The following is a 12,296-nucleotide window of genomic DNA, read 5'->3' as shown; positions in this document are numbered from 1 at the left end:
TCACGTGTAACATTTGACATGATTCAAGAAGACAATTGCTAATGCTTGAAACCATCTCTTGTGTACGTAACGTTCAATCATATTAGCCAGTTCTTCCATGCCGCTTGGCTTAAATGTGCTTTGCCCTCCTGTAATCTATGTGTAGACATTAGCACGTTATCCTGTTTCATGGCAGAATAGGGCTGATCTGCAAAGCTGCTGGTGTTCTCTAGAAGCGGCCATTGTGTCTTGCAGTTTACCCGGGGAACCAAGTGAGTTTTCAGCCTCCATGCCCCCCAGCCTCAGTGGATTGTGCATATCGCTGCGTTTCAAAGGTGGTTTTTGGTGTGTGTGTGTGTGTGTGTAAGCCCTCGCTTGGTTTTGCTTTCTTGGACCGAAACGTCCTGCAAAAATCTTGTTAGTTGCAATGATTTTTGGATGGCAATCTGGTTTGATAGAGAGCAGAGAGAAGATGAGGGCCAATGTTAATACAGTCAAACCTGTTTTCCAATGCTCCGCTTTTTTATGTTTCTGCTTTCGAGAAAAATGTTTGCCAAATTGACTTGCCTTACATTCACTGTCTCAGTTTTCATACGATATTGCATGTAACAAACTAGTCGGTTTGCCCGCACCTTATCGTTCCATTGGAGTGGCCGACCCAAGCTGCCTACAGCAGTGACGTCGCTCACTGACATGATTCATGACGTTTGCTTAAATACGTTATCAGTTGTTTGTAAGTCTGTTCTACATTGTTCCATTTGTTGAAAACAAAAATGACATTATTCGCTGATGGCACTGTCATGGCGAACTCGCCCTCACAGATCAGCACCATTTGTGGATGTGACATCAGGTAAACCAACATGGCGGTGTACGAGACAGAGAGTGTTTCCAGTGGTTATAGCGGAGATCTGAGCCAAGTGTCAATAGTTTGAGGAGGAGGAAACATTTGGAGATGAAATGAGAACATTTAGAACATGGACTGGGGGGAGGGGGGGTGCAAGAATCAATACGGGAGGTAAGCAGGCTGTGAACAAGAATAGCAGTTGATGTGGTGTAAATGGAAGTATGCAGACCAGGTAATGATATTGATGTGGGATTGCTATCGAGGGAGGAACCTACGTATGTTGGGGAAAACGCTATCAACTTTGGTTCTTGTAGATTTAGAACCAGAAAGACCTTTGTTTTTCCCTTTGTTGTAAAAGTCTGGTCACCCTTTGTAACATCCCGACATAGCAGGCAGCCAATCACCAGCTTCCCCTCCATTTCTCAGCTCATCCAATCACTCGTCAGAACTCAGCCAGGATTCATTCAGGGTCTCACAGAAAGTCGGCATTTTACAAAGATGCAAATTTCCCCATTTGGGTGTTAAAAAATATGTGAGCATTACCAAGGGAGCCACAACAAAGAGGCTGAAGAACCACATGCGGCTCTGGAGCCGTGGGTTGCTGACCCCTACACTAGAGTGAGTTGACATCACAAGACTTGATGTGTCTTGCAAAGAGCCTGCTGCACGTGTCAAGTGTTGAATACGTCAAAACAGCAGCCATATTGTCTTGCCCACTCCAACATTCCTCCAAGCTCCGCCTGCTTGAGATTCCTCTCGGGAAGAAGGTTCCCTTGTCTCTTCCACAGTGTTGTTGTTTATTTGTCCAGCCCTGTGAGTTCTATTAGGTCAGATGCTTCAAATGAAGGACACATGGAGTGCTGAGCTCTCCCATCACTATACTCCCTCCTCATAAGACAATTTTGATATCGCGTGTGCAATATGAAATACGCAGGGAAGTTGCCATGGCATCACTTGGCCTACGTATTAGCTTGTAATGAGTATGCACTGGACAGTATTTCTCTACATGTTGGACTTGTATGACCTTCGTTCTAAGTTCACGCCAGCTGTCGCCACAAGAGCACCTTCCACACTTGTTTGGGTGGAGCTGCGAGTCTATCCAGGCCGGTCCCATGGGATGATGTCATCATTTCTCCAGAAGTGTTGAGTGAGCACAACCCATCCGGGAGGGAGCACATTTGCAAAAGAGGGAAAGTTTAGCACAAGCATAAGAGCACAGACCTCAGCAGAGAACCCGCTTCTTTGTATGTTCATCTTATATGATTTGGAATTGGACGCATGTCTTGGACAGGCAGGACTCGGAAACTAATTGTCCATTTGTCTCCTGCGTGCAGTTCTTATTTGTAGCATAGCAAATGCTAACCAGTATGCCAAACTTGCTTATGTGAATAATGCTTCCTCATCATGAAAATGGTGAATATGACAATGAAAATATGTATAAATCATGCAATTAAACAAAACTGGCTTGACGTACTTCATGGCTGTGGTACCCCAAGAAAACATGATATCTTTCAACGGGGTTTCTGCTCATTGAAGCAAGTGTGCCATCATGAGTCAGCATTTCACTCCTGATGACAATGTTTCTCTCTTTAAAGGAAACCACGTCTCTTAACCTCCCAAGCTTTGGGCGGAGGGGAGGGGAATGTCAGGGCGTGAGGAAAAAAGTGGAGAAATTGTCAAGTTCGCAGATGAGTGCAGGAGAAGCCAAAACCACCTGATATGCCACAGGAAGCCCAAGCTTTTGTCCTGTTTGTCCACCTGGTGCTGTTGGCCGAGTCTAGACTCTCCTCCTCATAAAAAAAAGATATCTTGTTAAATTGTCTTTTTTACACTACTTTATATACTTTTTTGTTTTTTAAACTTGACTACTGCACTAAAAGGAGAAGCTCTTCAATTTCGTTGTACATCTTGTATAATGACAATAAAGGCCATTCCATTCCATTCCATAGACACCCTCAGGCGTTGCTGCTTGCCAAAGCACAGCTGGAAAAAGGCAAAGCAGGGAGGATAGCTATGCAAATACTGTGTACGTTATGTGGATTGTATCACCTGGATTTATTTCAAAAGAGGAAGCGTCTACTGTAGGCGGCGTTGAAGCATTGTCTGCATGGCTTATGGTCATGGTTTTATTTGTTTGAAATATCTTGACAAATATTGTGTATCGGTTTACAATTGCACAGTTGAACACGAGGAGAAGCAGAAGGATGAAGCAGAACTTATTTAATCCTACCCCTCATCCATGTCCGACACGTACTGCGTATGCTAGCATGTTCTAATGGAGGGAGAGAAAATAATACAAGTGGGAGATGTGTAACAGCAGATGAAAATGGAAAAAAATACAAATAAAGAAGTCAACTAAGGAATGGAAAACAAAATAAAAATCAATAAAATCCTAAAGACTAATGAATGAAAAAAACTTTGTACGACGTATACGTAAATGCAGGATATAGTAACTAATGATCAATGCTCGTTGACCTGCTCTTTTTTTGTGATGACCTTTACGCTTCATCAAGTCGAGTGTGTGGTGTAACAGCATGAATAGAAGGCCCGAGTTCTCCCATCACAATAATCATATTGCAATCTTTTCTTCACTTACAGATGCGGATTCTTGACAAATTCCCCGTTGAAGGAGGACAGAAGGACCCCAAAAAGCGGATTATTCCTTTCTTGCCAGGTGACGTATAAGACCGCATGATTTATGGACAATAGCAGTATTTCCCAGGTGTTGATGACAGATGACATTAGCAGTTTTAGTCATGTTTAGTCTGTTTTTAAGGACTTGGTGCTGAAACCTAAGTCAGAAGTCTTTTGTGGTTTGATTGGGTGTTTGGTGGGATGACATTTTCTTGTTTACAGGGATACATGTAATTGACAACATGCTGTTTCTTTCTAGGTAAAGTCTTGTTTCGTCGAAGTCACATCAGAGATGTAGCTGTCAAAAGACTCAAGCACTTGGACAACTATTGCAAAGTAAGACCAAGAGTACACATCTCAACCGCACAACTATAATTGCCTTGGCCATACAATGAAATGTAATTTTTCAAGGTCATAAAAGGACAGAGACTGGAGGGCAGGGGGACACGTTATCGCTGCATTATTCCTATTCGCAGCGCTAGACCATTTGTAGCTCAGGCTTGGAGTATTTGTCTTCCGTCTCAGGCCGAACAGGAAAGCTGCTGCTCTATCTGCACTGCTCATTTCCTGTTGCCTATGTAAATAGGGAGCCTTTGAAGGAAACCAAGGAAGTGGCAGCGTGCTCTGCTTGAAGGCAGAAAGGAATTCAACCAATGAATTGATGAACTTTTCAGCTTACCATACGCGTGCCAGGCAGATGTTATGAACTAGCATTAAATTTTGCAGCAGCAGTTTCGATACTCGTCGCCCGAGACATTGAGTGTGGCTGTGAACGAGGTGCTGTGTCACAACACCACAAAAGGACTTCTTCTGTATTTTGATGTTTTTGTCTCTTTAGATTGTACATGAAAGGGAAAGACATATGCTCATGTTTTGCATGAGGCTTGTGGAAAATATGCAAATCTTTTAAAAACTTTTCCTTTTAAAGCCCCCCCCCCCCATGCAAGTGTCCCTTGAGTACCAAAGGTAAGAATAATTGATCATCTCCACCACTTCTTTGCTTTACTTTTGGGAGAAGAGGCACTCAAATGGTCATTTTCAAAGTTGCAGGTTTTCATGATGGTTTTCCCACTGTGACCCCCCCCACCTCCCCAGCTAGATTAGCCTGCTCCGTGTTCACACCCACCGCCTCAGGGAAAATCTAAAAAAGCAAATCATTTAACAATGTGGGCTTTGTTAGTTATGTTCGTTGCACGTCCAACCGGTAGGAGGCTTCAGGGAAGACCCGGGACAAGTTGGAGAGACGGTCACAATGTGATTGCACTGATAGCTTGTGATTGGCTCCTGCCAAAGAAAGACCTGCCGTTTTATCACTGACTCACGAGTGGCACAGTATTTCAACAAATCATAGTAGTTAAATAAATGAGGCATAAATTAACCACCCCACTATATAAGCAGCCGGGGTCAAAGTTTAAGAAAAAGTAGCAGCTTATACACTGGAAATTACAGTAAAGACCTTTTCTCTGCATCCTGGTGTCACGACCATGCCAAAACATGACAGGACCTTGAAGGAAACTACTTTGACCAAAACTTTAGTAAAATGTTAAGTGGGTGTTCCCTGCCAGATACAGCAGGCATTTTTCACCGCTTCATTTGCTGGATCTGGGGGGGTTACTCCTGACGCCAATGCAAGCAACCGTCCCATCCGAACCATCCTTTTAAATGGTTTTTACAATGGTTTATTTATGGGTCCGCCGCAGCTGCTTGAGACAAATGATTGTTTTTCTATATCGCCCCTCTGGGCTTTAGTCCTGGCTCAGAAACCTTCCTTCCTTCCCCTCCACATCTCCACCTGGTCTTCCCATCTCACTCGCTGTTAAGTTACAGATGTATCAGCTGTTTACTCATTACTATTCAAAGCAAACTCCACTCACTACGTTACAGCTGATATTCCGGTTAAGGTCAATATTCCGCTTTCTGAAACATTAAGAATAACCCGTCTACATGCCTGAGCAAACAGGTTATTCCTGTATACATGGTAATTGTAAACCATCGGGATATCCTGATCAAAACAGCGATGCGCGGAGAACGCCATGACGCAATGCGCATCATTTCCGCTTCTTCTTCCTGTATACAAAAATAAAAACAGCAGCAAGGCGTATTCTGAACAACCCTCGCTCCAAAAATGTGCAGTTTTGTGTGCCGCCATGTTTTCTAATTCCTTTCGCTGGGGATATCCCGATAGGCGTATACATGGACCAATATTCAGGTTAGAAAAGGAGTAACCTAGGGGTAATATTTGTTTTTTAAAAAAGGGAATATGGTTTTGTATGTCTGTGTGCAACAGTGTAGTTGATAATATTTTGCTTATGATGGGGTTATTTGACTGCATGTAAACATAGCGGCTGTTTTACAACAGTTGTAACTTTTTGTTTAGAACGTGTGCCAAACAGAAGCGTTCTTGCTCCCTCACACAGGCTCTGATGAAGCTTCCCACCCACATTTCCCAAAGCGAGGAGGTTCTGAAGTTCTTCGAGACCAAGTCAGAGGACCTCAACCCTCCCACTGAGTGAGTAAATGCCACAGTGTGTACCTGACATACCCAATCATTGTACGTGCGTGTGCATGGCCCTGCACCATCATGAACCAAATGAGTGACGTATGCAGGCAGTCTTTAATGAAATACGCTGTCTCGGCAGGGGACATCTGGTCCCAGAACAAATGCAATTAGGATCAGCGCTGTCATGGAAACGTCTCAGCGCAGATGAGGCAGATGAGGCAGATGAGGCAGATGAGGCATTTGTCATTCTCAGTTCAAAGTCTTGAATCGGTGCCAAATGACATTTGTTATAAGAGGTATTGATATCCTTCCAGTTATGCTTATTTAAGCATTAGTCAGAAACAAACCAAACACTTCAGACCCTGAATGTTGATGATAAAATGTCCTAAATTCACCCTTGTAGGAAAACATGCTAACCTATTGAGTCATCTTTCCATGACCAGCAAGCCATTCACCTCATTTGTGCTAATCCCACTTCAAAGTAAATAAGAGTGGCCAATGAAGCTAACGTTTTTGGAATGGGGGAGGAAACCGGAGTACCCGGAGAAAAGCCACGCATGCACGGGGAGAACATGCAAACTCCACACAGAGATGCCTGAGGGTGGAATCAAACCCGGGTCTCCTAACTGTGTGGCCTGCACGCTAACAACTCGTCCACCGTGCAGCTGGATGTGAACATACAATGCTGAAATAGATACGTTGAATCTTATTTTGATCTGTGCACTATTAACAGGGATTACTACGCTAGTGATCCTGAAGTCTTCAAACCTGTTCCACGGGGGGCTGCATGCTGGAATTAAAAAAAAGGATATGGATGGCCGTTTTTCATATGTTTTCATTTTGTAAAAAATGCTAAAAGCAATCCATTATGCTAAGATATATATATTTTAGGGCTATCAAATGATTGAAAATCACAGATTTTTAACAAATTAATCATGACTAATCGCCATTCGCAACAATAGCCACGTTTACATGAGGAGCTTTTCCTTTTTCCGAATGGAATCTTTCCGAATGACTTTTCCGAAAACAATGGTATACATGGAAAGGAATATTCCAATCTCTTGTCTACATGCGCTGCTAGAATCAAATGGTCGGATCCCTGTCTCCACCATTCCCAACAACACAATGTCGTCACTCAATATATTATCATCTTCAGGAAAAAAACATACAGAGCATACAAAAACATACAGAATAGGAACCCATATCTATTTTTTTGCCAATATTGGATATCCCCAGCTCTTGCCATCAGCATTGCAACTTTTTCTCATGATGTTATGCCTTTCGATCTTTTTCCACTTTTTTTAGCAATGGTATTGTTAGAATATACCATTGCTGCATTCTGGATACGCCTGACATCAGGAATAAAGTTTCAGTTCAGGCATCCAAGCCCTGCAGGATATCAAACCCGTTTCTTCAAAAATGCTTGCTGTTCAGAGATACGTAATAATGCCCTCTTGCCAATGATGTTATTATTGTGATGTAAGCACTAGCAGGGGCAAGGATGTCCTGTGAGATCTTCTGCCATCTAGTGGCTAGCAGGCATCGCTGTGCAACGTATGTCACTGCTGTGACTTTGCTAGTCAACTTTCGTAGTGACTGGAAGTAGTAGAAGAATTCTACTCACTGAGTCAAGACTAAATAAAGTGTCAATAGTCGTACTAAACAAGTTCTCATTTGCAGACTGCGCTTTGACTTGACATGAAGGTTTTTCTACCCCAGATGCGACGATGTAGTGTTTTGCTAAAAAAAAACACAATTCCGCCATCTTTGTTAATGTTTATTCAAAGCAAGGCGCTGTATTATAACGACCTCCTGTTTCGTGATGTGGAGGTCTACACGTGCTTATAACCCACATACTTTATTTGCATATTTGAAACAGTAAGATGCTCTGCAAACCGCAACCAGCAAAAGTCTCTGAAGGTTTCTCTAAAGTGTATCGGAAGTGTAGTGTAGTTTCCAACATCTTGTCCTGATGCTGGAATTGAGACCCCTTTCCTACTGGAAACCCAATGTTGTGTGTCTTGGTAGATTTTATGCTAGTGAGCTGTGTTTGTCTGCGACAGAGTGGTGATCTCCAAGAAGTGGCATTGTGCACTTCACTGTGCCTTCGTCTGCGTTGATCCAAGTTTCTGAGTTGGCGATTATTTTGAAGGGTTGCTTAAATTGAGTATAGTGTACCAAGTATTGTCTGATATCGTTATAATTGGCAAACATACTTCTGCTGTTGATGTGAATGACCACTTATTGCCAATATGAAGGTTATTATTGATTTGTTCCTCTGGTTCTGCAGTATGCACCAAATCATCATCAGCAAACCCAAGCGTCTCGCTATCTGTACACCGCGATCCTCCTTCCGCCCACACACACACAGTCATCATCCTTGAGGATCTGCTCCAATGTGGTACTAATAATTAAGCGGCATACTGTTTTTTGGAATTGGGGAATGTCTCCTAAGGGATTACTGCATGTGTCATCAACCAGCCAGGACATCTGCCAAGTGTGACTTTATCTGATTGAACACATGAATCCACTTCATATTTGAATATTACTCAAGCACAGGGTGTTGCTGAGAGGGTGTTGCTGAGCTTGAACCCGGGTTACGTCTTCTTGGTGGATGCACATTATTTTGCGAGTAAAATCTGCAGCATGATTTCATTTAAAAAGAAAAAAAGAAATATTTACTTACTCCAAAGATGCATCGGTTAAACAGTGACACAGTTGCATGTTGTTATAAGCAAGCAAATGTTGGAGGCGCTTTATCCAAACATGCCCTCATATCCTTAACTGGTTGCAATTCTGGTTCTGCTGCCAGTTGTCGGCTGTTGTTAGCGCCAGTCGTCAGCCTTTCTTCTGCAGCTCTGCTCGTCGTGATGCTAGCGTGCATGCATGCGATGTCCAGCTATGAGCCACAGCCGTATATTTACACACGCTAATTGAAACACCATGACATGTTGACGCCTTGACTCTGGAACTGATTATTTCAGCCGTCTTGAAGCAGATGTTTATGCTTTACCATTCCACAGTGCTTTGCTTTTTATTACAGTCAAACCTCGGTTTATGTACGCTCAGTTTTCATAAGAAATGTTTGCCAAAATGAAGTACACAAGCAACGCAACGTGCTGACTCATTAGCCATGCTTTTTTTGCGTGTGTGTGTTATTTTTGCTAAATAACACACCATGGGGCCAAGAACGTTGAGTGGCAGCCATTGATGCAGAAGGTGAGAAACTCTTCCATTCCATCTCACTAAGATTTTCCGTAATTCGGCATCACCAATAAGTTCCTCTCATTTGGAATGATTTTTCATTTTTCCTGCATGTAACAAGCTAATTATTCCCATTTTAAATATTATATATCCCTTCTCAATATTTTTGTGTGTCCCAAATGCATAAACAGGATTTCCTATGGTTTTTGTCTGTCATTTCGAAATGAAGTGAATAGCAGAGGTACCTCAGTATTTCTACTATAGTCTGATGGGAACTTGTTCAGTTTGGAAACCCTTCCACAGGCTCCACTATCTGGTGGTGGGTCAAGTCCAGTATGCATCCTCACTGAGGGTTTGGCCTGCTGTGTCTGTGCCAAGTCCCACAAATATTTACATAGGTGTTTTACCTCTCAGGCCTGCTTGGTTTGAGAGCTGAGTAACCACGTCTTTGTGTTGCTTCCTTTGCAGAGACTGCGGCGGCTCTGGTAGATGCAAATCAGGTAAGGGTCTGATTTTTTTTGTTGGAAATTCAACCTCTGTATTGACTCTTGTCAGATTTCACTGCCTAGAGCTCATTCATTCATTCATTCATTTTCTACCGCTTGTCCTCACGAGGGTCGGTGGGGCTGCTGGAGCCTATCCCAGCTGTCTTTGGGCGAGAGGCGGGGTACACCCTGGACTGGTCGCCAGCCAATCACAGGGCCTGCTTAGAGCTGTTCTAAACCTTTTAATTAACTTGATTGCACTCAAACTATATCTTATATTCGGCCACCAATTAGTGTCAGTTGATTTCTGTAAAAAACACACAATAGGCACATGTCGATAAATGCAAACATGTATCTTTAAAAAAAAAGGATTGGCATGCAGCAGCAAACCCTACATGTGTACTGTGTCACGTAGGGTTGCCAACAAGCGTATTGAGCCGACTAGGGACTCACTTTGTCCCCTATTGCTGTAAGAATCCAAACTAATTAGTAAAACCTTAATGGCTCCCGTTTGACAGCTTGACAGCTATGAAAATCACATGCCAGTCTGAATAAATTGTTTTTTAAATGAGATTTATAAAGTGACAGCTCCATGATAGACCGTAGTACAGGTGGAAGGTAGTCCGTACCATGCCAGCGTGTTCATATAGCTCCATGATAGACCGTAGTACAGGTGGAAGGGAGTCCGTACCATGCCAGCGTGTTCATAAGCTCCATGATAGACCGTAGTACAGGTGGAAGGGAGTCCGTACCATGCCAGCGTGTTCATAAGCTCCATGATAGACCGTAGTACAGGTGGAAGGGAGTCCGTACCATGCCAGCGTGTTCATAAGCTCCATGATAGACCGTAGTACAGGTGGAAGGTAGTCCGTACCATGCCAGCGTGTTCATATAGCTCCATGATAGACCGTAGTACAGGTGGAAGGGAGTCCGTACCATGCCAGCGTGTTCATAAGCTCCATGATAGACCGTAGTACAGGTGGAAGGGAGTCCGTACCATGCCAGCGTTTTTGAGCATTCCTTTATCAAACCTATTGCTGTTGAACTATTCTTACCTCTTTGTTTACACGCTTTGCCTGGCTGTCACTGGCTACATTGATGGCAGGCTGCTTGCTAGCAAGTTAGTTACTATCAAGTCCGAGGCGTTTATCAACTCCGACTGTATATTTACAGATATAGCGGCACAAACTTGAAGTCCTAAGCACTCGGCAGTGTGACCAACCACAATGTAGCAGACGTGCCTGGAGGTGGGCCGTGGGTGGATACATTCATACATACATACATACATACATACATACATACATACATACATACATACATACATACATACATACATACATACATACATACATACATACATACATACATACAAAATAGACAGTTTTCGCAGGAAGCATGAAATCCCCAAAAATACAGCTGAAAAGGTGCAGATTCTAGAAGATCTACAAAGGTTTCTGTTCTGGTTATGGTGTGTAGCTGCTCTATAGGAGTCCATGCTCAATACAAAGAGCAGAAAAATGAGCATAATAGATGGTTGACCCCTGGATGGACCGCCTCTATGTGCCCCAGCTTTTTCTCTGCCAAGGCTGGCAATTGGAGTGCGTGTTCATGTGTGTGTGTGTGCGTGCGTGTGCGTGTGCGTGCGTTGGAGTGCAAGGCAGGAAGAACGTGTGAGTGACTCGGCTGACCACAGGGGATGGGGCGTAGGAGGAAATAATAAAAGTATGCAAGGGGTTTTGGTGAGCAGATGTACAAGTGTATTTGTGTCTGTTGGTGTGTGCTACACACACTAAACACTTGTGTGCTACACACGCTAAACACTAAGTGACATTTCTTTTTGCAATCATGCACATTTTGAACACTTTCTTTGGCATTGAAACAAAAGTTGCTTTTCCTGGTGTTCCAACGCTATGATGCATCCCTAGAGTCTGCTTGTGAGCCAAGCACCCCCCCCCCCCCCCCCGACACACACACTTGTTAGCTTCATTTATACATATACATATATGTATATATCTATATATACATACATATATGTATATATATGTGTGTGTGTGTGTATTTATATATGTATGTATATATTTATATATGTATATATATATATATATATATGTATATACACACACACACATCAGAAACTAACTTTCCACAGCAGTCCAGTGCCGATTGCTGGCCTCCATTTTTAAAACTGAAGAACGTCTGGAGCTGCGTGTTACGTACATGTAACATGTATACATGACATGTCATATCTGAGCATGCGCTGAAAGAACGCACCCGTGATAAATTTAAACAGGACAAGATCAAATTCAATCTTGCTAATATTTTATAATTAAACTCGGGACATGTTTTATATATATATATATATATATATATATATATATATATATATATATATATATATATATATATATATATATATATATATATATATATATATATATGGAATGGCCTGCACTTTCTCTCTCTCTCTCTCTCTCTCTCTCTCTCTCTCTCTCTCTCTCTCTCTATATATATATATATATATATATATATATATATATATATATATATATATATATATATATATATATATATATATATTCTTTTTTAATAAAACTGGACTTGTGAATAAAGTATAGAAGGGTTTAGATTCTGTTCCACATGAAAGCTGCTT

At 42.3% G+C, this 12,296-nt stretch overlaps 1 protein-coding gene across 4 annotated transcripts in view; it reads left to right on the top strand.

The window, feature by feature from the left end:
* The window catches only part of LOC131107716 (SH3 and PX domain-containing protein 2A-like), a 38,887-nt gene that overhangs the window by 5,376 nt on the left and 21,215 nt on the right, over window positions 1–12,296 (top strand). For all 4 annotated transcript variants that reach the window (XM_058057951.1, XM_058057952.1, XM_058057953.1 and 1 more), the window contains 4 exons: window positions 3,422–3,497; window positions 3,717–3,793; window positions 5,875–5,966; window positions 9,630–9,661. In XM_058057951.1, coding sequence (XP_057913934.1) covers window positions 3,422–3,497; window positions 3,717–3,793; window positions 5,875–5,966; window positions 9,630–9,661 — 277 coding nt within the window. The remainder of the gene's footprint in view (window positions 1–3,421; window positions 3,498–3,716; window positions 3,794–5,874; window positions 5,967–9,629; window positions 9,662–12,296) is intronic.

Source organism: Doryrhamphus excisus, chromosome 20, assembly GCF_030265055.1.
Source record: "Doryrhamphus excisus isolate RoL2022-K1 chromosome 20, RoL_Dexc_1.0, whole genome shotgun sequence".
In the NCBI taxonomy this organism is placed as follows: Eukaryota; Metazoa; Chordata; class Actinopteri; order Syngnathiformes; family Syngnathidae; genus Doryrhamphus; species Doryrhamphus excisus.
This window is presented reverse-complemented; position numbering and strand designations above follow the sequence as displayed.